The following is a 26,939-nucleotide window of genomic DNA, read 5'->3' as shown; positions in this document are numbered from 1 at the left end:
CACAGCCAGTAGACTGTTAGGAATGGTGGGAGTTGAAGTTCAAAACACCTGGAGGGCTGAGGTTTGCCCATGTCTGATCTAAAGGGATGTCATGTAGAATACAGAGGAAACTTGTTTTCTGTTGCCCCAAAGACTAGACCAAGATTCCACCTAAAATTAGGAAGAACTTTTTTGTTGTAAAAGCTGTTCAACCATGGAATGGAGTGCCTTGGAACATAGTGGTCTCTATTTCTTTAGAGGTTTTAAACACTGAATATATGACCAGCTCTCAGAAATCTTTTAGTGGTGTATTCCTGCATGGCAGGGAGTTGGACTAAATGACTTCTTCCAACTTTAAGTTCTATAATTCAAGGGAACCTTTTTCTGAGTGTGTGCCATGCCTCATGTGCACTTTATTTTCACCCATAAATTAACTTTATTTTGCTGCTGCACAAATTTGACAATAGTGGCATCAAGGACTCTATGCAAAAATATGTACAGTATTGCCCATATGACTAAGATTAAGATCAAATGATACACGGCTCATTTTCCTATTATGGAAGAGAGTGTTTGGCAGGCTTAAGGATCCTTACAAAGACCTGGGATAATATGTTGCTTTTGTCACAAGGGCCCTTTTACATTTGCAGTTAGCAATGTGGTGGCCAGTTTAAACCCAGCTCGATGAGATAAGTTCCACATGGTAAAACATTTGTATAAAATAGCCCCCAGTGTGCTTGTAGCCATTTCAGCTATGCACATAGAAGTCTTTCATATTGCACCAACATAAAAGTAATGTCTGCGATTGAGTGGGACCTTTCTTTGTGTCTCCAGTTTTCCATATGGAACTATGTTTCCTACTGCTGAATTCTGAGCAGCATCTAATATGCTAGTTATCAAATTGAATGTGCCAGAGTTTCCTGTCATTTTATCAATTAGCTTACACACATGTGTGAACCGACTCAGATAGTGTATTACTTTAGCTGTGCTGCCTTAAGTGACACATGTCAGGATCCATGTCTGTTTTCACTGCCTCAGTTATTTCAGTATGTCTTTTATGGAAGTGCTCAGTTGTTAGCAAACAGAAGAAATTGTATTTCTCTCCAGGGAAGGATTTCTTTTATACCGGTTGGGAACTGTGCCACGGGAATGCATAGGCATTGTATTGGGCCTCCCTGTGGAGAAATTGATGATGTTAGTTAATAGATTCTTCGGTTTTCCACTTCCTAAGTAAATGAACTGACTAAGCTGCATGGTTAAGTATAGCAGAGATAGCAGTCTGGGTTGGCCAACTTGTGGATATTGCCTATGATAATCAGCATAATCTTCACATGGCCCAAATATGATTTGGCTCAGAATGGGGCCCGTTTCCTACTGTGACTGAGTTTGTCTGTTGAGCTAATATGTTAGAACCTAAAGCTATTATTATCACAGACTTAGTGTTGCACATTATTTTCACCTCAGCATTTCAATGTATCCCTCAGCAAGGGGCAGCAGGAGACTGAAAAAAACCGTAGACAGAATCCAACAGCTAGTTAAAAGTAAAGGCATAGGTCACAAGTGTATGTATTAGGTGTATAGTTGTTTTGTTCTCATGTTTAGTGTGAGATAAATTTAGCAGCACCTTTGTATAATACTGTTTTCAGGTAGGGCCAAGCCTCTTTCAAATCAATAAAAAGCCTTTCTAAATCTCATGCTTCCAGTTGTGTTAGAATACAATTTTCATCATCTAGAAGAAATGCAGGCTGAGTTTAAGGATATTAGGTGTAAAGCAAAATATGAATCTTTTCTTAAATCTGTAATTTAAGTGAGATGTAGATTCAATTATTTTGAACTTCAGTATTGTGGAAATGAGTATAAGCCAGAGTGGGAAAAGTATTACCAGAAGACCATATATGATCCCCAAAACACTCTGCTCCTGGTTATTTTTCCACATCTGGAAGCCTTCCGGTGTGTCAGTATGGTAGGCATACTCTACATTTCACAGATGAAAACTGGGACATGTAACCAAGGAACACCAGAGTGTGTTCAAGATGTCAACAGTCAGTAATGAGGAGGACACAAGCTGAGAGATGCTACAGCAGTTTGCTTTTGCCTGGGTCTATTGGGAAGGGCATGATTCTTCTACCTCTTCTCTTCCCCCGCTGACTTGATTGAGAGCAAACTGCTTTTGTGTTTTGAATTCAGTTTACAGCAAGAGTACAAAAGGGGGTAGGGGAGAAAATGTAGGATATTTTAAAGACAGATGAAAGATTGGGTCGGCAAATTATTAAACATTCATGTCCCTAACAAATCACAATAATTGCAGGTTTTTTAAGTCCTCCCAAACCTACGAAATCAAATTTGAGAGGTAGAACTCACATCACTTTCATATTTCATTTGCACTTTTCAAAGTTGTAATAACTAGTAGAACCATTGAACCATTGAGAATTTGGTAAGTTAGCTCATTTGCAAATTTCACTAATTCAGTGTGTCTATTCTGATTGGGACTAGGAATTGGATTCAGTCTGTGTTGTAAACCTATGCTCCCGTTTGCAGTGAGAATCCCCATCTTAATGAATGTTTGAACTGGAGGCCCTAAAATACTAACGTTTCTTCTTCCCCTGTCCTGATCTTCTCTTGTCTTTTGTGGTAGAAGGTTGTGAGAGCCAGCACATTTGAAGTGGAAGGATATATCTCTGGGATACTAAATGATATCCAAAAGCTCTCCCTCATCAGCTCAAATACTTTGAGGGGAAAGAGCCCAACGAACAGGAGAAGAGCCCAATCACTGGGACTTCTTGGGGAAGATGAACCTACAGACATGTATCTACAGTGTGCTGAGCCAGACTGGACAGACAAATATGGAAACTACCTCAACTGCAATGGTGGATCCAAGTCATCTAGAAGGCAGACCTTGTGGCCAGATTATAAACCCATCATGGATGGACAGGCTCATTCCAATGGCCTTGTAATGAAAGCTCAGTCCCTTGGTCCGTCAGAATTCCACAGCACAAATAGCCGATTTGTCCCACTTCCTTCAAGTTTTCATCACCAGCAATACATCCCAGTCCCTACAGTAAACCAAGAAAACGCTGGAGGGAGAAGGAACTCAGAAGAGCGCCATCCTCCACCTTACCAGGGGACCCCTGCTAATTCAAGGCCACCTGGGGAAGGCAGTCCTGGCTCCAAGTCGAGGGAAAACAGCTTAAAAAGAAGGTTGTTACGAAGTATGTTCCCCTCAACCAGCACCACAAACAAACCCGGAATCAGCCAGCCGATAAAGGTATGTTTATTTGGTGCCTGAAAGCTATCTAACATGGTGTCTTTTAAGCTTTAAACTAGTTTTACTTCCAAGTTCAATGTCATTTTGAAGGCAAGTATGACTGTAGCTTCTAACAGATAAAGTCTAATATTAAGAGATTATGCCTGCATTGCAAAATACCAAGTAACTATTAGTCTAAACAGACACTGGTGTTAAGTCACAAACAATAAGTATGGGCATATCCTGTTGCCACACCTATATTGTTTCTCATAAGTAACCAACAAGGGAGCCAAACAAACAAAACAAAAAAGTACATGTCTACCAGTCACAGTAATCTGTGTGGGTATCAGTATGCATAGTGTCTGTTGTTTCTAGCCTGCCAGGTTTTGTCTGAAAATGTATGTTTCCAATGTGATTATCTGGAAATGCAACCTCCTCCCATGTCCTTTGTGAACAAAAGTTTACTTTAAAAATAGACAAAGTTTAATGCCAGCATTTGGAAAAGTTTGATCTTTTTGGAATACAAATTGAAAAACACAAGCAGGCAGCATGGGCTGTATCCCACTTGCCTGCTCAGCTTTTTCACTAAACTTCTGTTTTGTCTGGATTAGATTTCAGTTTTTCCCTTCTTATCTAGTCCTTTATTAACAGTAGACATTTTTTGTGTGTGTGTCAGGAGCAACTTAAGAAACTGCAAGTCACTTCTTGTGTGAGAGAATTGGCTGTCTGCAAGGATGTTGCCCAGGGGCTGCCCAGATGTTTGATGTTTTACCATCCTTGTGAAGGGCTTCTCTCATGTCCCCACATGGGTCGTTGGAGCTGACAGAAGGAGCTCAATCTCTCTCCTTGGATTCAAACTGCCGACCTGTCGGTCAACAGTCCTGCCAGCACAAGGGTTGAACCCATTGCGCCACCGGGGGCTCCTAGTAGACATTGATTGAGTACTTAATAAAATTTCTTGCAGTTAGGTGGCAAATAGGGAAAGATTTAGGTGTCATCAGCATGCTGGATTCCAAAACTTTAGATTACTTTTCCCAGTGATTTCATGAAGATGTTTAAAAAGATCGGGGGGGGGGGGGGGTTGTGGCTCTGGCCCATGGTGAGAAGGTCAAACAGGATTTTCCCCTTACTACTTTCTGAGCTTAATAAATAATAATAATAATAATAATAATAATAATAAAACTTTATTTATATACCGCCCTATCTCCCAGAAGGGACTCAGGGCGGTTTACAGCAATGGTACAGACATACAATACATAACAATATAAGCTTGTTTGCTTGCCCCTTCAAGAAGGACTTGGGACTACTGTTAAATAGTATCTTCCTCTCAGAGAAACAGCCCAGAGGGATTATTTTGTTGTGTGCATTCAAGTCATTACTAATTTATGTGGATCCTAAGGCAAATATGTGATGACATTTTCCTGGAAAGATTTGTTCAGAGGGTAATTGTCATTGCCTTCCTCAGACTGAGAATGTGATCTGTGGCTTTTCATGGCAGAGTGGAGATTTCAGCCCTGGTGTCTATAGTTCTAGTCCAACACCAAAATCAGTATACCATACTAGCTCTCTACCTAGGAGGATACCATGGTAAATAATACTAAAAGCCACTGACAAGTCCTGCAGGACCAACAGAGGTACACTCTCCACGTTCAGTTCCCTGCATAGGTCATCCAGTGAAGCAATGCAACCATATCTGTCTTATAACTAGGCCTGAAGCCAGATTGAAATGGATCTATATAACCTCCCCATCCAAGAACAGTTGACAGGTGTTTACCATTCTTTTCCAGAGAACTCTTGTGCTTCACTAGAATTCCACAGAATGTGACTATGGTAGTTAAAGTGCAATCATTTCACTATAACTGTGTAGTGCAAAAGTGCAGCATTTCCCCATCTCCCCCACTAAATGAGCTTTCTTTAACAGCAAGAATGGAAAGTTCTGTGAATGAAAATGAGATAAAGAATAATGGTACTAAAGACAACGATGTGGCTTAGCTGATAAATGTTTAGTTATAGAGAAAATCAAAAATCTAAGATCCCAGCTCAGCCATAAACCTCAAATATTCTTATTCAGCTTAAACTTGTCCTGTAGAGTTGTTGCAATGAGAGAAAAAGGAGTTACATCCTCAGCCCTGTGGTCAATTCTTTGGAAGAAGGCCAAGAGGCATACGTACTAAGTAGCTATATCTTTTCAAGTCTATATTGACATGATATCTTTGTTGGTTCAACTCATTGACTATAAAAACAATTTTTTATTAGGCAAGATGTAATGCACACACCAAAATGGATGAAGCAGGACAAGGAGAGGAGGGAAAAAAGTCTGACTTGATGTTGAAACCACAAGTTTAAGTCTAGTTCTTAGTTCCAACTAGCATCAAATTGAGTCAATGACAACTTATTAAGGGCGAGTCAACACTGGCTGCTGCATACGGGGCTGGAGGTGGCTAGACGCACCCAGCTGAACCTGAGGCAGCACTGTGTTGGCACTTACACAGTCTAGCTGGGCTGAGATTGCATCTGTCTCGCTGGACTTCACCCTCTGTTACCGCTGCTGCTCTGTTAGCCACAGAGCTCCTCGCTGTCGCAGGCACCCTGTTCTGACATCAGTAGAGGGACCTGTATGACTAGCAAGAAGGAAGGGGGCAATATTTTTCCAAAAGTGAAGTAAAGTAGGTTTAACCTTTTAAAAAATCTGCAGTGCTCACCAGAAGTCAGCAAACATCATGGCAACAGTGAGCAGGGGATTCGAGGCATTGTCTAGATTTTCTTGCCTGTGTAGACTTGCCCTGAATAAACAATTATATAAGCTTCATTAATGTAAGTCATAATTGTAGTTGGCATTAACAACTAGGCCAATATGTCTGCATGGTCATCATTTGCTTTAAGATCTTAAGGCTTGTTGCAAAAGTGGGTTGAAGGTAGGGAAAAAGAGGAAGACATAACACTTAAACCTATTTAAGTATATCTCATTCCCCTGGCCATATATGGTTCAATATGATTCTCTGCTTATGCTTTTTAAGGGCTTATCATTAAAACAAAAGGAGTCTGTGATTTTGTGATGTGACTTTATATGGTTTTTATGGTTTTAACCCGGATTGTTTTAATATTAATGCTGTTTAACGCAGTTTTAATATTTGTATATTTTAAGTTGTATTGAAATGCTTTTAGTTGTGAACCGCTTTAAGTGTCCGTATAGAGAGAAAAAATGGGATATAAATGAACACAATAATAATAATAATACTTACAGATCCATTATTTATTTATTATATGCCACTCCACAGGCCACAGAATAGGGTACAACATAGTTAAAATGCACAGATAAAAATATAAAACCATTCAAAACACATGGATTAAAACACCTAGATATACAATTGAAACATAAATTACAATAATTCATATCAATTAAATGTCAATTTAAAACTCACAATTTAAAATTGACTGTGTAGCCCTACTAGAAGAGAGAGATGTTTAATTTTGGTTTTAATTCTGACACCCTGTTTAGCTTCTGAATCTCTTCCGACACATCACTCCATGGTCTAGAGGCAGCCAATGAAAAGGTCCTCTGGGCGACAGTGGCCAGTTGTGTTCTGGCTGGTAAACATCTGCCAGAGGGCCTATGTTTATGGGGCAATCCTGTAGGTAACCTGGGCCCAAACTATGTGGGGTTTTAAAGCTAATAACCAACACTTTGTACTTTGCAACGAAACCAATTGGTGCAAGAACAGTGCAACAACATCTAGGACATTTTGTATCTAGTATTCCTAGGTATTATTCATTTCTTGCACCAAACGAAAATAAGTGTAAACACTAATAATAGGTTTTACAAATGTTTATACAAAAGATTTATGAATATCCATATCTAACTGAAATAAGTGTAAATAATGTGATGAAAATGTATTAAATGTATTAAGAAGCAATGATAATTTTTTTAAACAAAACTAATTGGCAACCAATGGTTTTAATATATGTGTGATATGCTGACTCCTGGATTTACCTGTAACCAATTTGGCTGTCATATTTTTAACTAATTAGAATTCCTGAAGTTGATTTAGAATAAAGCCCAATGTACAGCACATTGAGAAGTCCAACCTTGAACTTATTATCTTTAGGTCTTCTGATTCTAGGAAGGTGCACAACTGGTGTATCAGCCAAAGACTATGATGGATTCTTACCAGACTCTTGGAATGTTAACTGGTTGCTTAATGACTAACAAAGTTTGTTCTAAGACAGCTAAGTGGAGGAAATCCAATTGAATGCCCATCATATCCGACTGACCCAAAATGTATTTGGAAATGATATTTCCAAATGATGGTACACCAGATAGGCTGCAGTCCATGGCTTCCCGACCAGCGTTGCTGGTGTTGCCCAGCTGGCCCTCCCATTTCCAAGTACTTGCAGGGTTTGCCAGGAGCTTATTCCATATTTATCCTTTCATTTAAGAAGAAAGGGGTATAGAGTAGGGATCACAAATTAACTCGCTTCAAGAAGAGTATAACTATTTAAATTGGTTAATGATTTGACCTTTTTTGGTGAACAAAGCATAGTACACCAAAGAAGAAAGAAAAGGAAAGTAGTTTCAAAGGAGGGAAATGGATGGTTACAAATACATTGACTTGGGAATAAGTAGTTGTGTTGAAATGTATGTCCATTTAGACGTGTGTGGTTGTTAGTTTCTCTTTTTTTTAAAAAAAAACCTGGCACAGGACAGGCGTCTAGAGACACCCACGAGGGCTTTCTTTAGGTGCTTTAGATTACCTAAAATAAACCTTTAAAACAAAGTTTGAAGTTTGGAAATACGATTCTTCCAGGAACATGTCTGAGCTGGAAAGGAATGGAGGGGTGGTACAGCTAGATGATGGGGAAATAAAATCCAGCATGTAGTCACTTGCAATTCTCTCTGTGTGTGTTTGTCCTAGCTTTAATGTACTATGAAAAGTAAATTCGCAATACCTTGTACATGTACATTGGGATCAATAGGCTAAAAAATAGGTTTAGTTAAGATAATGTACTGTGTGTAGTCTAGGTGGAGTACAGGTATTGGGAGAACAGAAAACTTCCCCTTCTTCCCTATTTTATTAGATTTCAGAGCCACTCCTCTTTACAAATACCATATATCACAGATAACAGGAGCCTAGCAGACTTGGCAAGGTCCAAGGTCGTAGCTGCCTTTTTTCTTAAGCCACAAACCATTGACACAATCCTTTCCAGCTTTGTTGGCCCAAATGTTGCTTTCTGATATGTTTATGTGTTTCACTGCAACTATGGCAGGGTGTGATACTTGTGAATATGCTATGAAAAGCCACTGTGGTGCAGCAAAGGGAATGATAGCTTTCTCCAGCTCCAGTTATGAAGATTGCGGGTCAGGTTTATCCTGATCTAACTCACAAGGGTGGTTGTGATGGCAATCTAGAGTTAGTTGCAGATATACTTCGCATGTGGAAAATTCTGATGTACACCTGCACCAAGTTAGTTGTGAGACAAAGATTGGAATTATAATGAAGATGGCGAGCTTTGGCCATATCATGATTTATTGGAGGAGCCGTGGTGGCGCAGTGGGTTAAACCCTTGTGCTGGCTGGACTGCTGACCTGAAGGTTGGGTTGCTGACTCGAAGATTGCCAGTTTGAATCTGTGAGATGGAGTGAGCTGTCGTCTGTCAGCTCCAGCTTGCAGCGACATGAGAGAAGCCTCCCAGCAGGATGGTAACACATTTGGGCATCCTCAATTCTCTCACACCAGAAGCGACTTGCAGTTTGTTCTCAATTTCTTCTGACACAATAAAAAATAATTTATTGCAAAAGACAGTACTTGGGAAAGGTGACGACATAAGTAAGAGAAGAAGATTGCATTTACAAGTGGGGTCACTAAATAAAAGAAGTCACAAATTTGCATTTGAAAGATCTGTTAATGCAGTAACAAAATCTGATGAAAGTGTCTCATTCATAGGGTCACCTATGACTTGACAGCAGCAGTAGCAATTACCTGTCTATCTCATATTATATATAGCAAACACAGTTATTAATCTCAACATGAGTTTTTTTGTGTGGCTTCACTTTGCTTCTGAATTTTGGTGACCCTCAGGTGACCATAACACAGAGTTTTTTAGGCAATGTTTATTCAGAGGGCTTTGCCACTGCCTTCCTTTATTATTCAGGCAGGCTTTTAAAGATGAAGGTGTTTAAGATCAATTTAGGGGGTGCTGTGGTTTTTAACATTGAACTTGTATTAATGGTTTTTAACTGGGGATTTTTAACGGCGTTTATATGCAATTCTGTTTTAATGTTTGTATATTTTTATATTTTAAATGGTTATGCTGATGCTTTTATGTTAAACCTCTTTGAGTCCCCTTCAAGGGAGATAAAATAGGGTACAAATAAATATAATAATAATTCCAAAGTTATTCAGTGGGTTTTCATGGCCTGATGGGGATTTGAATATTAATCTCCCAAAGTCCTTCTCAGACTACTACTCCACAGTACCTTTCCTACCTACAGCAGGCTTGCTAAGTCAATGCTTATGTAAGTTCCATTGATTCAGTATGTCTGTAGAGTTGCAACCAACAAGTGGATGTAGGCAATAATCTTGAAGTATATTTGGCCAAGGTGTTATCAACAGGCAAACATTTAAAGATCTATTAATCCATTTACAGATAAGAGTGCATTTTCCTGCAGGCATGTCAGTTCTTCTGTTAGGTCTTATTGTATTCTGTTGCAAATTTGGGCAAAATCTGTTTAAATGTGTATTAGGAGATTTTTGAGTGCTTTAAGGAAAGACTTCCATTTCCTTCAGAAATGCCAGCTGATTCTGGGCCACAGGAACTTGCTGAACCTGTGACATGAGGAGCACTTATTTTATGGAGTGTAAGCGACTGTGGTCCCATCAAAAGATAAGATTGGACCCCCATTGCTTGTGGAATTCTGGGAATTATTGGCCCAAATTGTAATTTTTCCAAGCTCTTTGCAAAGCCACAGTGGAGAAGTGAAGATAGGATATGGCTAGGGTTCCAAATAATATCTATACTGCACCGTTTTCTTTCAAGCCCAGTTCTTTATACCATGGAAATGGAAGACCTGAGGAGACAGTGGAGCGGAGTGTCTGGAATTCTGAACAGAATTGTACTCTACTGCAACATTTTGTTGTGACTTGTCCCATTTCTATTTATTGCTGCTGCTACTTATTAGTAGCATTATACTATTTCATACTCTATGAAAACTGAGAACCAAGGAAATGATTATTTTCATGGTAGTGGCAGTATAGAAGATTTTGCTACTTATTTTTATTAAAGCATCCTTTGTAAGAAATTGGCGAAGAAAGAGGTTTTTATTGTGCCATATTTTCATTATTTTACAGCTTTTAACTTTAGAGTTGCTCTTTTGGTGAATGCTACCCCCAATCATAGATATGACTTTATTAAAGGGTATATGATTGATCGGCTGTTGTCATGAAAATCCTAGATATGTGTATTCTTTTATGGATGGAATCAATTTGTTTAAGTTTATGGTGAGCCTGTTTTGGAAAGCAACTGCCTGTAACAAATTAAACTGAATTACTACTCTTGGAATAAACTTGGTATGCACTAAAGGTGTTCTTGCAGTAAATACTCATAACTTGTATAGACAACTATTTTCAGAGAAGGAAAATTCTCCTATTCTTTACTGCTTGTGTGCAATAAAAAATTCTCAGTTAAATTTTTCACCGCTATTGAACCAACTTTTGTAATACATCACAAATTACATGCTAAATGTACAGCCTAAAGGACATTAACAATTTGCTTATACTAGTGAGTATGTTTTCTGTGATTCACTGTAAATCAGTGTATGTGTGTTATTACAAATGATGACATTGCTATTTCCTCCTTCCCCACTCTATCCATGACTGGATTGTTGTACTCATGAACAAACACAGTAATGTGCACATCATAGTGTATTCCAATGTATTTATGATCGCTGTAGTTCATGTGCTTGGATCGGGACACAGGAGGTCCAGATTAAAGACTCACTGAGGGTGCATCTGAACTGTAGAATTAATGCAGTTTGAAACCACTTTAACGGCCATGGCTCAGTGCTATAGAATTATGGGAATTTTACAAAGACTTTTGCCTTTCTGCCACATGCCTTTGTGCCTCACAAAACTACACTCCCATGATTCCACAATGTTCAGCCATGACAGTTAAAGTAATGCATGTACAGTGTAAATGTGTCCCATGACTACAAAGTCACTGGGAGTACAAATCCTATGGAATCCTGGTATTTATACAGTAGAGTCTCGCTTATCCAACCTTCGCTTATCCAGTGTTCTGTATTATCCAATGCAGTCTGCCTTTTAGTAGTTAATGCTTTCATTGTCAATGTTTTCAATACATTGTGATGTTTTGATGCTAAATTTGTAAATACTGTACAGTAATTGCTAGATAATGTTACTGTGTATTGAACTGTTTTTTTTTGTGTCGATTTGTTGTAAAACATGATGTTTTGGTGCTTAATTTAATTAATTTTACGTTTAATAGGCTTTTCCTTAATCCCTCATTATTATCCAACATTTTCGCTTATCCAGCGTTCTGTCAGCCAGTTTATGTTGGACAAGTGAGACTCTGCTGTAGTTTGGTAAGGCATTGGAGTTCTCTGGTTGAGAATTATAAATACCTTTTGCTAAATTGGACATGCCAGGATTCCTTAATATGTAGTAGAATCATAATACTTCAGTTGTATAGTGTGAAAAGGTCATGCAGTTACAGTACTGTGCAATAACCTAATGGAAAAGTGTGGGGCATAAGTGTTTCTTATGCTACTTGATGTGTGAAACTGGCAATTATTTTTTTCCTAGTGTGCCAGGGATTGGCACTAAACTTGTGCCTGCTGGATACTGTTGTTTTTTTTTCTTTATTGGAAACTTGCCAGAGACCAGAATTGATCCAGGGATCATCACTTTAAGAATCAGTGGTATAGGCTAACTTTATTTTAGTGGAAGAAATGTTGGATGTAAACACTGACTAATAAATATAAATAGTATTCCCACAGCAATGGCTTGCCATTTCAAAAATCATTATTTTATTTATTTATTATTTAAATATAAAGTAGAGAAACAAGTATCCTTCTCCACCCACAAAATAAGACGATCCTCGCTGCAGCAATCCACTATTTATTTTGTCCTTAAATTACAGTTGCAGGATTAATCTTAGCACAAGTGCTTTCTGTAGGGAGGGCAGTTTCTGTTCTTCAAAATGATGCTGTTTTAAGCTATGATGTTCCCTTGGGCCTTTTTAGTGCATGTGAATCTTGTTAACGCATGATAGGAATGGGAAAAGAGTTTCTTTTAAACCAAGTGTACATTTGTAACCAATATGGTTTTATGCTCTCATCAAACATGCAAGAACCAAAAAGCCTGTGTCAACTTCTTTGTGTTTTACAATCTGTTTTCAGTTCATCTTGAAGTAGTTCTGTATATAAAGTAGAGGTAGTTCCAGTTTTAGTGATACAGGGATTTGGAGGTTCTAGTGTTATCATGGACAATATAAACACCCATAAATAACATAGTAAGCATCTACATTCAGACCACAAAGGCCTAAAACCATTAAACTATACTTACTTTTAGAGTCATAAAAACAAACATGTTGTCTTCCTTCCATATGAATATTATACTGAGTATTACAATATTCAAACACTGCTGTTCTTGTTAGATTAATGTCTTGTAACTCTTTTCAAATTCATGACTTGAGTTGCTAGCTTCGTTAACAACGCTCTGTTCTTTTCAAGCCCAACCCTTTCTACAGGCCACCACCGCATTGGGGTTCACCACACAGCCCTGCAACCAAATCCCAGTCACTTCCTTCTGACCAGCCAGTACCTGATTATGCCAGGATTTCAGAAGCAAGTACCCCTCAGAAATCACCGACCAATGAACACCCATCATCAGCTTTGCCTCAAGGCAGGCCATCACCAGCAGGTTCTCCCCGGAACCGCCATACCCAAACCAGCTCCAGCAACCTTCTCCTTCCCTTGGACTCTAAAATGCAGCTAACCAGCGAGGATCCAGCAGTTGTAACCCATGAGCAGTTCAAAGCTGCACTGAGGATGGTGGTGGACCAAGGAGATCCTAGGACAATGCTGGAGAACTATGTTAAGATTGGCGAGGGGTCGACTGGGATTGTCTGCATTGCTCGTGAAAAGCACTCTGGGCGGCAGGTGGCAGTGAAGATGATGGACCTACGGAAGCAGCAGCGACGGGAGCTCCTTTTTAATGAGGTGAAATTCATGTTACATTGAGCATTTTGAGAGGGGGAAGAAATGGGTTAGATCAGCATTATATGAGATGTTCTTTAACTGGGTAAAGTTGGGCTGAATTGAGCATGTGAACCAAGGTTTAGAGTCCTTTATCACACAGTCATAGCAGTGTGATTTTACTTTAACTGCTGTGGAGCCCCCGGTGGCACAGTGGATTAAACCGCTGAGCTGCTGAACTTGCTGACCGAAAGGGGTAAGCTCCTGCTGCCAACCTAGCAGTTCAAAAACATGCAAATGTGAGTAGATTAATAGGTACAGCTCTGGCGGAAAGGTGACTGCACTCCATGAAATCATGCTGGCTACATGACCTTGGAGGTGTCAGCAGACAACTCCAGCTCGTCGTCTTAGAAATGGAGATGAGGACCAACACCCAGAGTCGGACACAATTGGACTTAATGTCAGGGGAAAACTTTTACTTACTATGATTCCATCCTATTACATCTGAGATTTGCAGTTTCGGCAGGGGTTTCTGCCAGAGTTCTAGTGCCTACCAGTTACAAGATTCCATAGGATCTTACCATGGCAGTTAAGGTGGAATCATAGTACTATGTGAATAGTGTGAAAGTGTGTCCTATTGATTTCAATGAGAATAGAGTATGACTCACGTAATCTGGATCTTACCCTGTATTTCTAGAGGTGATATGAAGACAGCTGTAGAAGAAAATGAAGGCTGTGGCTAGTTTACACAAAGGTTGTAGTGAGAACAGGTATTCTCCCTCTTACATAAGGAAGGGAGACAAATGAATAGTGCTTCCTGGTTAGGACCATTGGTCTGCAGATCTTAAGGTGGAGTCGTATCACTGGTTATGGCTTGTGTTTTGATGTCACATATTCCTTTGATTTGAAAAGTCTCTAGGTTGACTAGACAAGGAAGGATCTAATAAACTGAACTACAGATGTGTGTTATATGTAAAAGATTTTTGCGTAGACTGTCAGTCATTTTTCTTTCTATATCCCTTTCAGGTTGTAATAATGCGAGATTACCAGCATGACAATGTGGTCGAGATGTATAAGAGTTATCTTGTGGGAGATGAACTCTGGGTGCTGATGGAATTTCTTCAGGGAGGAGCTCTCACTGATATTCTTTCTCAAGTCAGGTAGGAAAAAGATCACAGCAGCATGGACACATTAATTGCTTTAATTTGGACTAAGGCAACAATCTGCTTGTGGTGTCAGTCTCATGTAGATTATTTTGTAGTGATGTTGCCTATTCAGTTCTCAATAAGAGCAAAAAACCTTTGTGTGGCCTATATTGTGCCATGTTATAGCAGTGAAGGAGTGTATGTTCAGGCTATTTCTTCAACAATAAGCAATGCCCAGTGGAAGTGAATGTTGAAAGACTGTGAAAATACTTTAGTGCACAGTTAAAAGCTTCCCTGCCAAAAGATGTGGTGATGGCTACCAACTTAGGTGACTTCAAAAGTGTGTTGAACAAGATAACTTAATTGATGGTAATCCTGACAGGTATTAGTTGTAGCTTGGCTACCTGTAAGATGAAAAGCAACATCCATCAGATTGCTGTGTGCTTAAGAATGACAGCAAGAGAGGTTATTGCTCTCATGTCTTGCTTGTGAAATTTTCTTAGACCCCTGAATTATGTGTCCAGTTAGAGTTTCCAATAGGTGCCAGGATAATGTATGGGGAGAGCCGCGGTGGCACAATAGGTTAAACTCTTGTGCCAGCTGAACTGCTGAACTGGGCAACGTCTCTGTAGATATCCAATTCTCTGACACCGGAAGCAGTTTGCAGTATGTTTCTCAAGTTACTTCTGACACAATTAAAAAAATGCATAGGGGGGCTTGTAAGAAAAATATACTTCACATATCTGAGCCTGACTGTCCTTTATAAAATATTGTAAAGCTGATTGTGACATGAGCTTTCACAAGCTCACTTTGTCAGATATGTGAAGTTATCAGTGTGAGTACATATGTATTCCATGAGCAGGACAATCATAAGAGATTTTAAAAAACCCGCAGGAAAAAGTAAGATGGTCCCCTTTCCATTCCATGTACTAAAAGCCCGTTGGACTGGCAGTTGAATATTTCTTCAACCCAGGTAGTGGGACAGCATCCTTCACCACATCTAAGGCCACAAGGCTCCCTGGGGTGGAGGAGGGGAGTCCAGAGGCAGAATATGGCACATACTTCTTTCTTCTAATGCCTTGATGATGCCTTTCCACATCTGAAGAAATTGATTCACTTAAAGATTGGCCCTGATACTGAATATAGAAGGAGAAAAAATTATTAAAAGCAAACACCAACAAACGTACAGTGGAAGAAACAGCATAAATAAATTCGGAATCCAGAAAGACGAATGGAGGATCCCATTAGTGTGGATATAATCTACTCCCAGCTAGCAGTCGCTGATGTTCAATAAGCATAATAAAGCCAGTAATGTAAAGAGCAACATGCAGAGGGGTAATTACTTTCCAGAGTGAGCTAGCCATCTCTAGGATTTGTTGAGACCAGTTGGGTCAGTGTCAAATTTGCTAACAAGTTTTAATTTGGCTTTGATTTAAGCAATGAGGGCAGGGTTGTTTTGTGCCTACATGATACTTTTGTATATGACAGTTTAATTAAGCTATTCTGGTCATTGATTGATTGATTGATTCCTATATCCTTGATCTTTGATGAATTTGTCCGACCCCTTTCTAAAGCTATTTATAATAATGCCTGCTGCCACTCCTATTTCTCTGAATGGAATAGTAACTTGCCTTAAATATCATGTTTCAATGTTAAGTGAATGTTTAAGTGTTTGTGCTTATGAAACAAAATTACTCCAGCTTATTGTTTTGGCTGCTGTATTTCAGGCTGAATGAAGAGCAAATTGCTACAGTGTGTGAGTCAGTCTTGCAGGCACTTGCCTACCTGCATTCTCAAGGTGTGATTCACAGAGATATTAAGAGTGATTCTATTCTTCTTACTCTTGATGGAAGGGTAAGTCTTTTCATTGCTTCTTTTTTCCCACTTGTCATAATTCTTTCTGAACTTCCTTCTATGTCATGTTGCATGCAAGAGTCCCAGGTTCAATCCCCGCCATGTCCAGTGCAAAACTTAAATTAGGTAAAAAGTCAATCAATCAATGCATATGTTATCCTTCTATCTGTATGGAATTCAAGACAGCTCATAATCATTATTAACATTACAATTTAAAAGGGCATTAATACAGAAGTTAAAAGACAATTAAAACACTGTTCTATTTAAAATAGTTTAAAAAGCATGCTTGGAATATAATAAAAATACAAAAAAGCCCACCCCTCATAAAAAAAAATTTCACCTGCTGCAACAAATTAACACCAAATACCTGCCTAAATAAAAAGGTCTTCACCTGTGGGCAGAAAGACAGCAGGGAAGGGGCTGACTGGACCACTGGAAGGGATGTCTGTTGGTTCTCTCTGGTGTCTGAATGGTGGTGTGACCAATAGCAAGACCTCCCCTAAAGATCTAAAAGTCAGCCAGGGTCAAATATGGAGATACGGTCTTTCAAATAGTCTAGACCACCTGAGCCACCAAGGTCATTAAATGTCATAACCAGGTTTTCAAATTCTTCCTGGAAATCCATGTAATTAGTAATTTTGAATATTTGTATAAAAATTATTTAATGGTTTCACAGTGTGGTGGTGGTGATACAGACTGGGGTTTTGATGTAGGGAGAGGGGACTTTAATTCTTTATCCCCCTCTCTACACTCCTTTGTCCTATTCTCCCTTCTTTGCTCTGGATGTGCAATGATTATTGTTTTTCTCTTTTGCATAGGTGAAACTCTCTGATTTTGGCTTTTGTGCTCAAATCAGTAAAGATGTGCCAAAAAGGAAGTCATTAGTAGGAACACCTTATTGGATGGCTCCAGAGGTTATTTCAAGATCCCCATATACCACTGAGGTGATTATAGTTCATTGACTGCAGAAATGACATCAAATTAATAGGATGTGCCTGTTCAAGTCCTGTTTGAGATGTTTTACGTTACCAAGGAGGGCATAAGTATGATCCTTCAGGTGCTTTGGGATTGCATCTCTCATTAATCTTCATCATACACCACTGTGGGAAGGACTAATGGAATTTATGCTTCAGCAACTACTGGAAGGCCACACGTTGACAGTACAGGCTACAGGATGCATGATACTGGTCTATGTATTCTTTATACATATTCCAGTAATCTTATAAATCTACAACAGCCAAGAATGACTTTCAATAGAAATCTTTTCTCTGTTTTCCCACCTGGCATGCAAACCTCAGGGTGCATCTACACAGTATAATTAATACAGTTTGGAACCACTTTAACTGCCATAAATCAATGCTATGGATTCTTGGGAGTAATAGTTTTACAAAGCCTCACCAAACTACAAATCCCAAGATTCCATAGCATTGAGCCATGTCCATTAACATGGTGTCAAATTGATTAACAGTGTAAATGCATTATCAGCTGAAATCTTGACTACTCAGTAGTAAGCCAGCGTAAAAGCTATGCCTGAAAGTGTATCCCAGATACATGTCATTTCATACTTGCAGATCCCAGTTTAGTCATCGGGGGAATTAAGCTGGGATCCTATAGGGTTATATTGCATAAGATGCTGTTTGTGAATTGCTCATATGATGGATCCATGGGGATTTGTATACAGGGTGAAAGACAGCACAGCAATGGGAGGAAGTAGGCCTGTGTTGCCTATTTCTTGCGTGCTTGGTTTCCTTCTGCTAACCATAGCAATATGGAGGGGCATCCTGGACAATTGTTTGTTAAGCAGCACAAACAATTGTCCAGATCACACCTCTATACTGATTTGGTGCTGTGGAAACCCCACCTCGCATAGCCTACTCAAGGAGCAGAACCTGTCAGTCAGCTTTTTCATCTGCCACCACTGCTGGTTTGTTTGTTTTTTCCTTGCTGTTGGGGCAGCAACTTTTTCTTATTGCTACTTAATTGCACCTTTGGATCTACCAGAATCATGGCCTTAAAAGTTTTAATGCTTTTAAAATACATTTCCCCCATTGATCTCTGATTAGAGCTTAAAAGGGAGAAGGCCAGATGGAGTTTCACCAGAGGCCAAAGATTCCCTTCCTCTAGTGTGCAGGTTTGCAGACTTGATCTCTTGACTTCTTTATTGAAAGTAATCTCATTCAATACAACCATATAATCTAGAATATCAAGGCAAAAAATCCTACAATATCTGCTTTGAACTGGGTTATCTGAATCCACGCTGCCATATATTCCAGTTCAAAGCAGAAAATGTGTGTTTTTTTCCAGCTGTGTGGAAGGAGCCTTAGAGGCAATGTATTGACTTGAAGATTGGACTAGGATTCAGGGGGCCAGGATTCAAATTCCTGCTTGGACATAGAATCCCACTGCATAACCATGAGCTAACTTTGTCACTCTAGAAGGGTAGTCATGGCAAATTTCCTTTGAGCAAACTTTGCCAAGAAAACCCTATGATAGTTTCACCTTAGGCTCACTGTAAGGTAAAAATGAATTGGAGGCATACAATAGCAATACACCAGTACCTCTTTGTTCCTATTTCTCATTTGAAATGTTTTGTTTGCTTTAGAGAATCACGTGCTCTGATGGGGTTATTTTCCTTTTACAGGTAGACATCTGGTCTTTGGGCATCATGGTGATAGAGATGGTAGATGGAGAACCTCCTTATTTCAGTGATTCTCCCGTACAAGCAATGAAGAGGCTTCGTGACAGCCCTCCACCCAAAATAAAGAATTCTCATAAGGTCAGTATATGTACAAAAATCCCACATATGTTCTTGGTACCCACTAGGGTTTGGTTCCAGGCCCCTCAATTGTTACCAAAATCCATGGGTGCTCAAGTCCCATTCTGTACAATGGCATAGTAATGTGCTGTCCTTTGGTTTTTGGAATTGGTTGGGAACATTTTCAAGCGGTGGATGGTTGAAGCCATGGATGCAGAATCTGTGGATATGAAGGGCCAACTGTACTTTGTCATCAGTGAACAATGTTACAAATATATCCAGAAAGCATGAAAAGCATCCATAAGCAGTCATTTCTAATGAAATCACATTGATTAATCATAGTGTATGTGTATGCAACTAAGAAATGCTTTCTGGCGACAAATTCCCATTTTGTGAAAACTGCACATCCACCCAATGAAGCAAGCACACCGGTAATTGCCACATGCAATAATATATATGCAAAGTCAGGTGCTTTAGGCTGTGTTTCTAAAAGAATTGGCAAAACCATGTCTGAGTATTCCTTGTGTAAAACACCTTATCAAATTAATTGATAAGGTCACCATAAATTGTTTGGTGATTTGAAGAAATATGTACACACACGTTTTGTATTTTTAAAACATTCAACACAACTGATTTCCGCTTTTGGATTTTTGTAATATTTGAGGTTATCGGGGAGCCAGTAAAAGATCTTCTGTTACTCTGAAATTGGGCTATAGGACCTGAGTATGTCTTGATGTGATATCAAAACTGTTTCCATTACAGCTAGCTATTCATTCCCCTTGTTAATTACCTAGCTGTTCGTGATTTAAAGTAGGCAGTTTTACTTGTTGGTTGTGCAGGCAATTGCTGGCATCTAGTGGCAAGTACAAGGAATCACTTATCCCAGTAATGGAATTTACAAGCATCTGTTAAAACACTTACTGGGTCTATTGGGTAATTCCTTCCTCAATTTTTTTCTTTCTTTCATGCAAAAATTTGGCAAGGTAACACTGGAGCAAAGATTTCTGTGTTCTCACAAGAAATTTGCTCCTTGACTAACAGTCTTTTGCTATCTATCTACCTTCCAAAGGATAAGGGTACCACCCTACTGTTTCATGGACTGGGAACTGAATATTACTTCAGCAGATGGTGGGATAGCAGATTAGTTTCCAAGAAAGAGTTTCAATAAAAGTTTTAGGTGGTATTTCTGAAACACTCATTTAATGATGCATCTAAATTTTAGATTTTAGAGTAAAACTTGATCATAGTATTGTATTTGTATATCTGTAAAATATTAATGATTTCTTATCATGAAACACTGCAATGTGTCCTATAGCAAGGATTGAGGAGGAAGCATACATCTTTATTTCATGTATATTTCATAATAACCCATCAGATAAATTAGTCTCTGAGGAAATGACAAACTAAAAGCTCTCCAGTGAACTTTGTGACCAAGGAGCGATTTCAGGTCATATTTCCATTCCCTTCCATATCAATGTGCACTGCACCATTCTAGAATTTCCACCTAAATAGAATCATAGAATCATAGAATAGTAGAGTTGGAAGAGACCTCATGGGCCATCCAGTCCAACCCCCCGCCAAGAAGCAGGAAATCGCATTCAAAGCACCCCCGACAGATGGCCATCCAGCCTCTGCTTAAAAGCTTCCAAAGAAGGAGCCTCCACCACAGTCCGGGGGAGAGAGTTCCACTGCCGAACAGCTCTCACAGTGAGGAAGTTCTTCCTGATGTTCAGGTGGAATCTCCTTTCCTGTAGTTTGAAGCCATTGTTCCGTGTCCTAGTCTGCAGGGCAGCAGAAAATAAGCTTGCTCCCTCCTCCCTATGACTTCCCCTCACATATTTGTACATGGCTATCATGTCTCCTCTCAGCCTTCTCTTCTGCAGGCTAAACAGAAAGAAAGGCTGGATGACCATCTGTTGGGAAACTTCACCACACTCCAAGCCAGTATATTCCATTGTCTAACATTTTTCTGTCAGGAATCTCTTTTGAATCCATTGCTCCATTTTCTAGTCTCTAGAGCAAGTTTGACCCTTGCTTAGTATGACATCATTTGAAATAGTTATAACTAGGCTATCATGTTCCCTCAGAACCTGCTCTTCTCCAAGCTAGTGATGCCCATCTCCCTAAGTCATTCCTCATGGGTTTGGCTTCCAGATCTTTGATTATTTTGATTGCCCTCATCTTGACTCCTGTATGAAGAATAGTATCTTGCTATAGTCATTTTCAGAATTTGTACTTCAAAAAACCTCCTAGTATTTAATCCCTCATCCTAAAAATACATTAACTTGATTCTTTCTCCTTTTTTTAATAGACATCACCAGTTTTAAGAGACTTCTTGGAACGGATGTTAACACGAGATCCCTTGGAGCGAGCAACAGCACAAGAACTCTTGGATCATCCGTTCTTGCTTCAGACTGGACTCCCAGAGTGCCTGGTGCCCCTTATCCAGCGCTACAGGAAACGCACCTCCACCTGCTGACCCTGAACTCATGGACCCCTAGTATCATAGTATTACAGTGCAAACGTCCTCCTGAAAACATTCACTGGATTACTCTTGTTATGGTTAAAAATATTTATATATCTTTTCTGCTCGTCAGAGCCCTCAAAAAGATGCCCAATACAAATCAAAACTTTCATTTTTAAACAAAACATTCTCTTTAAAAAATAGGCCAAAACACATTCAAAGCCTATGAAAAGAATGTTTATTCCTGGTTGAAAAGTCAGTTCCAGACTTCACTTGGAAGAGTTCTGCAACAGAAGTGCTGCTACAGAGTAATGCCCACTTTATTTACCTGCCGACAATGGTGGAACAGTCAGGACTTCTGATGAAATTCTTAAATTATGGGCAGGCTCATACACATGAATAAAGTTTTTGGATATCTTAGCCCTGAGTTTGGAATTCGACGGTATTTGTTTCTAATTTTTCAGTGTTCCCACCGACAAGATGTGAACATAAGAGGGAATTTTCACCATCTTTGGCTTCTTTCTAATGTTTACTCTTCTTTCCCCCTCTGCTGAAGACAATCAAAAGTTGGATTCCTGCAAATCCTAACTGTAATATATTGTGAAGCGCCCAAATTGTTCATGTTTCACAAGGATGTTATTTATATACAGCATTAGAAAGATGACTCTTCCATCTTAGAATGTTTTTCTGTACAACTCGAGACATTAACAAGTGACTGAATGAGAGATATCTCTTTAGCAGAATCATTTGTTCTGTAATGTTGACTATAAGGTATGCATTCTCATCCTATAATCCTAAATTGTATCACTCCTTTCTTAAGAGGAATTGAACCCACATTGTAAAAGGATCTGATAACTTATTTCCTTCCAGAATATTCATTTCTTTCTGCAAGAATGACTTTTGAAAAGTAAAGAGTGGTCAGTCATTTCACAACTGAACATCATCTGGAGAGGAGCTCTCTACTGTATACATTTCTTCAGAGACAGCATAACCTTATGCTTGAGGCTCCACAACCTGTGCCTTCCCAAGCAGTGACTTTATGAGAAGACATCACAGGTGTCGTCTAAATTGGATTTCTCAACTTTGCCAATACTCAACCCCGTCAAAATAGCATTGGACATGCCAATGGACATTTCTCTGAGGCAGCTAAATTGGATGGGTGTTTATATCAGCTTTGGATTATGTAGTAAGGTTAATAAAACATTGGAGCTCTTTTGTTTATTCCACTGAGAAAATTGTTTTGCTGGTAAGAATATTTAGCCCCTACCTCCCATGTTTTTTTTTAAAGAGCAGAGGGAGTGCGTGGAGTAAGAGTCCAAAAAATCCTGTATGAAGGTGGACTACTTTTAATATTCTTTTCTAAAGTTGATGCAGACATTTTGTATGGCAGATCTAATTGGTGTCAAGGTTATCAGGTCAAGGTAAATTAATTCTTAGTTTAGATTGTATTATGTGCATTACTGTACGGGGCGTAATTGTGGCATATCTGGAGTTCAGTCTTGTGAAACAGACGTTTTGCATTTGTGGACTACAAAGGTTATAGAAAGGGAGGGAGGGTTAGAAGGGGTCAACTTCAGTTCTACTGCCTCATGAACAGAACTTACAAAAGTTAATGTTTTGGACCATAACTCATACAATACTCCCAATAACATGGTAGCTAGAGGTTTCTGAGAATTGAAGTCCAAAACAGTTACTTTTATACATCAAATTCTACTTTCACATAATAAGTTATTCATCTATCCAGTTGCAGGGAAATGGTGATAGTAAAAGTATAAAAACCAACAGGTCAAAATGTTGGGGAAATGTTTGTTGTAAAATATTTCTGTATGTTCCTGGGTTTTGTGCAAAAAAAAGTTTTCTAAAAGTCTAATTATCTTAAAACAAATGTTTCATCTTTTTGTGAATTGTTTGCTGTTTTAAATTAAAATGAATTTTTGATTATTCATACATCCACTGCAATTATCAGATTTTTTAAAAATTACATTCGTGGTCATTTTGTGACAAATATAGAAAGGGGTTGCTAACTAATGAGTTCATATCTTGCCCTGGGGCAATTTCAAACCTAGAAACAGATGAAGAAAGATCTCGTGGTTCAACAGAATTTCTTCAACTGAGAATGACCAAAAAGATAGTATTGAGGATGAAATACTTACGAATGTGGGAACAAGAAAGTATAGATGCAGTGAAACCCCCAAAAGGGCTCATTCATTTTGATAAAAGGAAATACAAGACACAACTTTAAGGATATTAAGTATATATAGAGCCCTGAACTGAGGTGCACTATGTGTCTGTTTCTGTGCTGGTCATGTGAAGAGACAGAAGGACAAGAACTCTGAAGAAAGATTGAAAAAGGAATTGGGGCAGGGGAAGGATTAGAATTGTTTTGATTTTAATGTTTATATATGGACGAGTTACACACTCAACTACAGGAAATTCCTTAGGATATCCCTGAGTTGGAAATAATTCTCAGAGGCAGCCAACAGGGACCTTGAACCATAGACTAACAAAAAGGTTGGATATAAATATCACTGTCGTCATCAATGCCATCATTTGTAATTTCCCAAATAGCTTAGATTTAGGCAGTTGTGTTCTCTGGCCCCCAAAATACAACCTTCCCAAGATAGTTTCATAAGGTAGGTTTGCTTAGTTACTTACTAGGTTTGTATAATTTGGGACAAAAATACATCTCTCGGGAGCTCTTTGATTAGACAGCCATTCCCCAAGTCTTTTTTGTTTTGTTTTGTTAAAAGCACTTTAGTGGGAGACACGTTTAGATCAGGGAGCAGTGGATAAAATGCCTCTATGCCATTTCCCTGGCTTTAATAGTTTCCATGAATTTGCCATTTGCCTAATAAAACAGGGACCAGATAAGCCCCTAATATTCTAGTCCTACTCCTTGCTAATGCTAAATATTAGGTTCAAGGGGCTGGTTTAAGCTAGGCAGAGTGAAAAAGAAGGGGGAAAAACCCCAGTCTACCATATCGTAGTCCAACTCCAAATATTCCCACCCCCCATCACACACACAAAAATGATTTTAACCAAAGACAACGTTTTTTGGACAATTTTATTGTGCACCTAATACTTCACACATTGTATGGCAGTTTTTGAGTTCATGCCTGACATAATTGAAAACAAATGAACAAAAAGTGAAATATACAGTAGGTGGAAAATACCATATCAAGTGAAATTATACAAACATCTGAAGACATCAATAGTTACATGTAGTGCACTGAGATTCTAACTGGCAACCGGATTGTCAGATACTTAGAATCGTCAATAAAGAAATGAATCAGGCTGTAGCATTTACTACATTTACTCAGTAAAAAAATAACAGTCTACTGAAATAATGTCAGGTAAATAAGCCAATGGAGTGCATATGAATATTACATGTACATTCATGAAATTGATTTGGGTCTCTAATTTAAAAACATTCATTTATCTGGCATCTGATGAAGCAGACCAACTCCAAAAAGCTTTTGCTAGAAATGTCTTCGTTCCAGTTAGTCCAAAAGGGTGTCATTTATGTCTTTTTATATTTATATATTACACAAGTCGAGACAGACTGAGATTGACTGAGACAAGTCAATAAACCTACACAGGTAAAAATGAAAAGTGAAGTATCGTCTCAGAATCGAATCACTCTTCAGTTTTAATGCTGCTGTCAAATTTTACTGCATTACCTCTATTTTGTTTTACTTCTATATTTCTCTGGGGGGTTTTAAGAAAAGTTCCACAGTTTTTATTGCATCCTGCCTTGGCCTATTATATATAAATTAATTTAAAAAATAAAAATTGGTTCAAACAGTAACAGGGTAAATCTCTCACTAGCATTATAAAAATATATCCATCTAGTCATTTGATCACACACCTGTAGAAAAGAAGCCCATAAAAATAAATAGATAAATAAATAAACAAACCAAGTTCTTTTGCTCTTAGCCAGAATAATTAATAGCTAATTATAGAGAAATATATACAGACCTACTCAAAAGTAAGCCCCATTAAATTCAATGGGCCAGGTACAAATGCAGGCAAATACAGGATTAAGGTCTAATATTATTTTGTTCATTATAAAAGTTACATTAAGAAACCAACAACAATTATTCTTCTATTTACCTCCAACCAATCTTTCTGGGATTTTACTTGTTATAAAGTGCACAATTCACATAAAAACACAGGGAAGAGCCTGTGTTAGATGAGATTGATGGAGTTATATAAGGCTCTTTCACAGTACACATTACCACAATTCCTGGGATTTGCAGTTTAAGGAGGGGCATTTAGAGTCTCAGCCAGGGAGCTCTAATGCCCCAGCAAACAACAAATCCCCTGGATTCTGTAGGGTGCAGCATTGGCTGCTAAAGTGGAAATACAGTGCTATAATTGTATAATATGAGTGGACTCCTGCTTTTGCATTCTGAGTGCACAACTGCCATCTCTGCACCTTATGGGAACCACACAAGTAGAACATGAAGGCTTTAGCAGTGTCTTGCTCATGTTCCCCAGCAATTGGTACTGAGACCCATAAGATCCTGGCAGTAGCACATCACCATCTGGACAAACAGCCATAGCTGTCTGTGATCTATTAAAAAACTCACTTCTATTTCAGCTTTTCTTTGTTCAACCAGATGACTACAAACTCCCAATGCATATAATCGCATGACAACGATTATAACAGATTCATTTTACAAGGCCTTTTTGCATCACCTCCTTTCCTATTTATCCAAAGACCCAGCATGGTGTAGTGGTTTGTGTATTTAAACAGAACTCTAGAAGGCCAGAGTTCAAATCCTCTCCCAGTTATGAAAACTCAGTGACCTTGAACTAGCTGCATTCTTTCAGTCTCAAAAGCAATTCCTCTGAATAAACCTTTGCAAAAAAAGTTAGGATCAGGTTACCATGAGTGAGCATCAACTTGAAGGCACATACAAGACGAACAGTGACAAAATATCATAAGGTCTTTTTACCTCCATAGCCTGCAATGTTTGCTAATGGAAAGAAATTGCACCGAGAATTATTCAAGTGTCTATACATTGGAAGATCCTCTGATATCAAAGGAAGACCATGATCTGTGTTCTTTCTGAAATCTGAAATAGCTTACTATTTGATGGGATAGTGAACCATTTGAATATCTCATATCCAAAATGCCTGTATCCAGGAGGGTTTTGGATTTTTTTGAATTTGGGAATACTCGCATTTGTATCTACATACATAAGATATCTTGGCGATAGGCCCCAAGTCTAAACATGAAATTCATTTATGTTTAATCCACACCTCTTAGACACATAACCTCA

The 26,939-nt window shown here is 38.7% G+C and overlaps 1 protein-coding gene across 7 annotated transcripts in view; it reads left to right on the top strand.

The window, feature by feature from the left end:
- Positions 1–23,600, top strand: part of pak6 (p21 (RAC1) activated kinase 6) — a 65,320-nt gene extending 41,720 nt beyond the window's left edge. For 6 of the 7 annotated variants that reach the window (XM_062968186.1, XM_062968185.1, XM_008116843.3 and 3 more), the window contains 7 exons: positions 2,612–3,241; positions 12,969–13,457; positions 14,460–14,593; positions 16,306–16,432; positions 17,251–17,376; positions 19,074–19,208; positions 21,499–23,600. In XM_062968186.1, coding sequence (XP_062824256.1) covers positions 2,612–3,241; positions 12,969–13,457; positions 14,460–14,593; positions 16,306–16,432; positions 17,251–17,376; positions 19,074–19,208; positions 21,499–21,666 — 1,809 coding nt within the window. In that variant the 3' untranslated portion in view covers positions 21,667–23,600. The remainder of the gene's footprint in view (positions 1–2,611; positions 3,242–12,968; positions 13,458–14,459; positions 14,594–16,305; positions 16,433–17,250; positions 17,377–19,073; positions 19,209–21,498) is intronic. The other variant, XM_062968189.1, reaches the window with a different exon arrangement.
- The last annotated feature ends 3,339 nt before the right edge of the window (positions 23,601–26,939 follow it).

The sequence above is a fragment of the Anolis carolinensis genome, chromosome 1, assembly GCF_035594765.1.
Source record: "Anolis carolinensis isolate JA03-04 chromosome 1, rAnoCar3.1.pri, whole genome shotgun sequence".
NCBI classification, from domain to species: Eukaryota; Metazoa; Chordata; class Lepidosauria; order Squamata; family Dactyloidae; genus Anolis; species Anolis carolinensis.
Note: the sequence above shows the minus strand (reverse complement) of the source record. Positions and strands in the feature narration are given on the sequence as shown.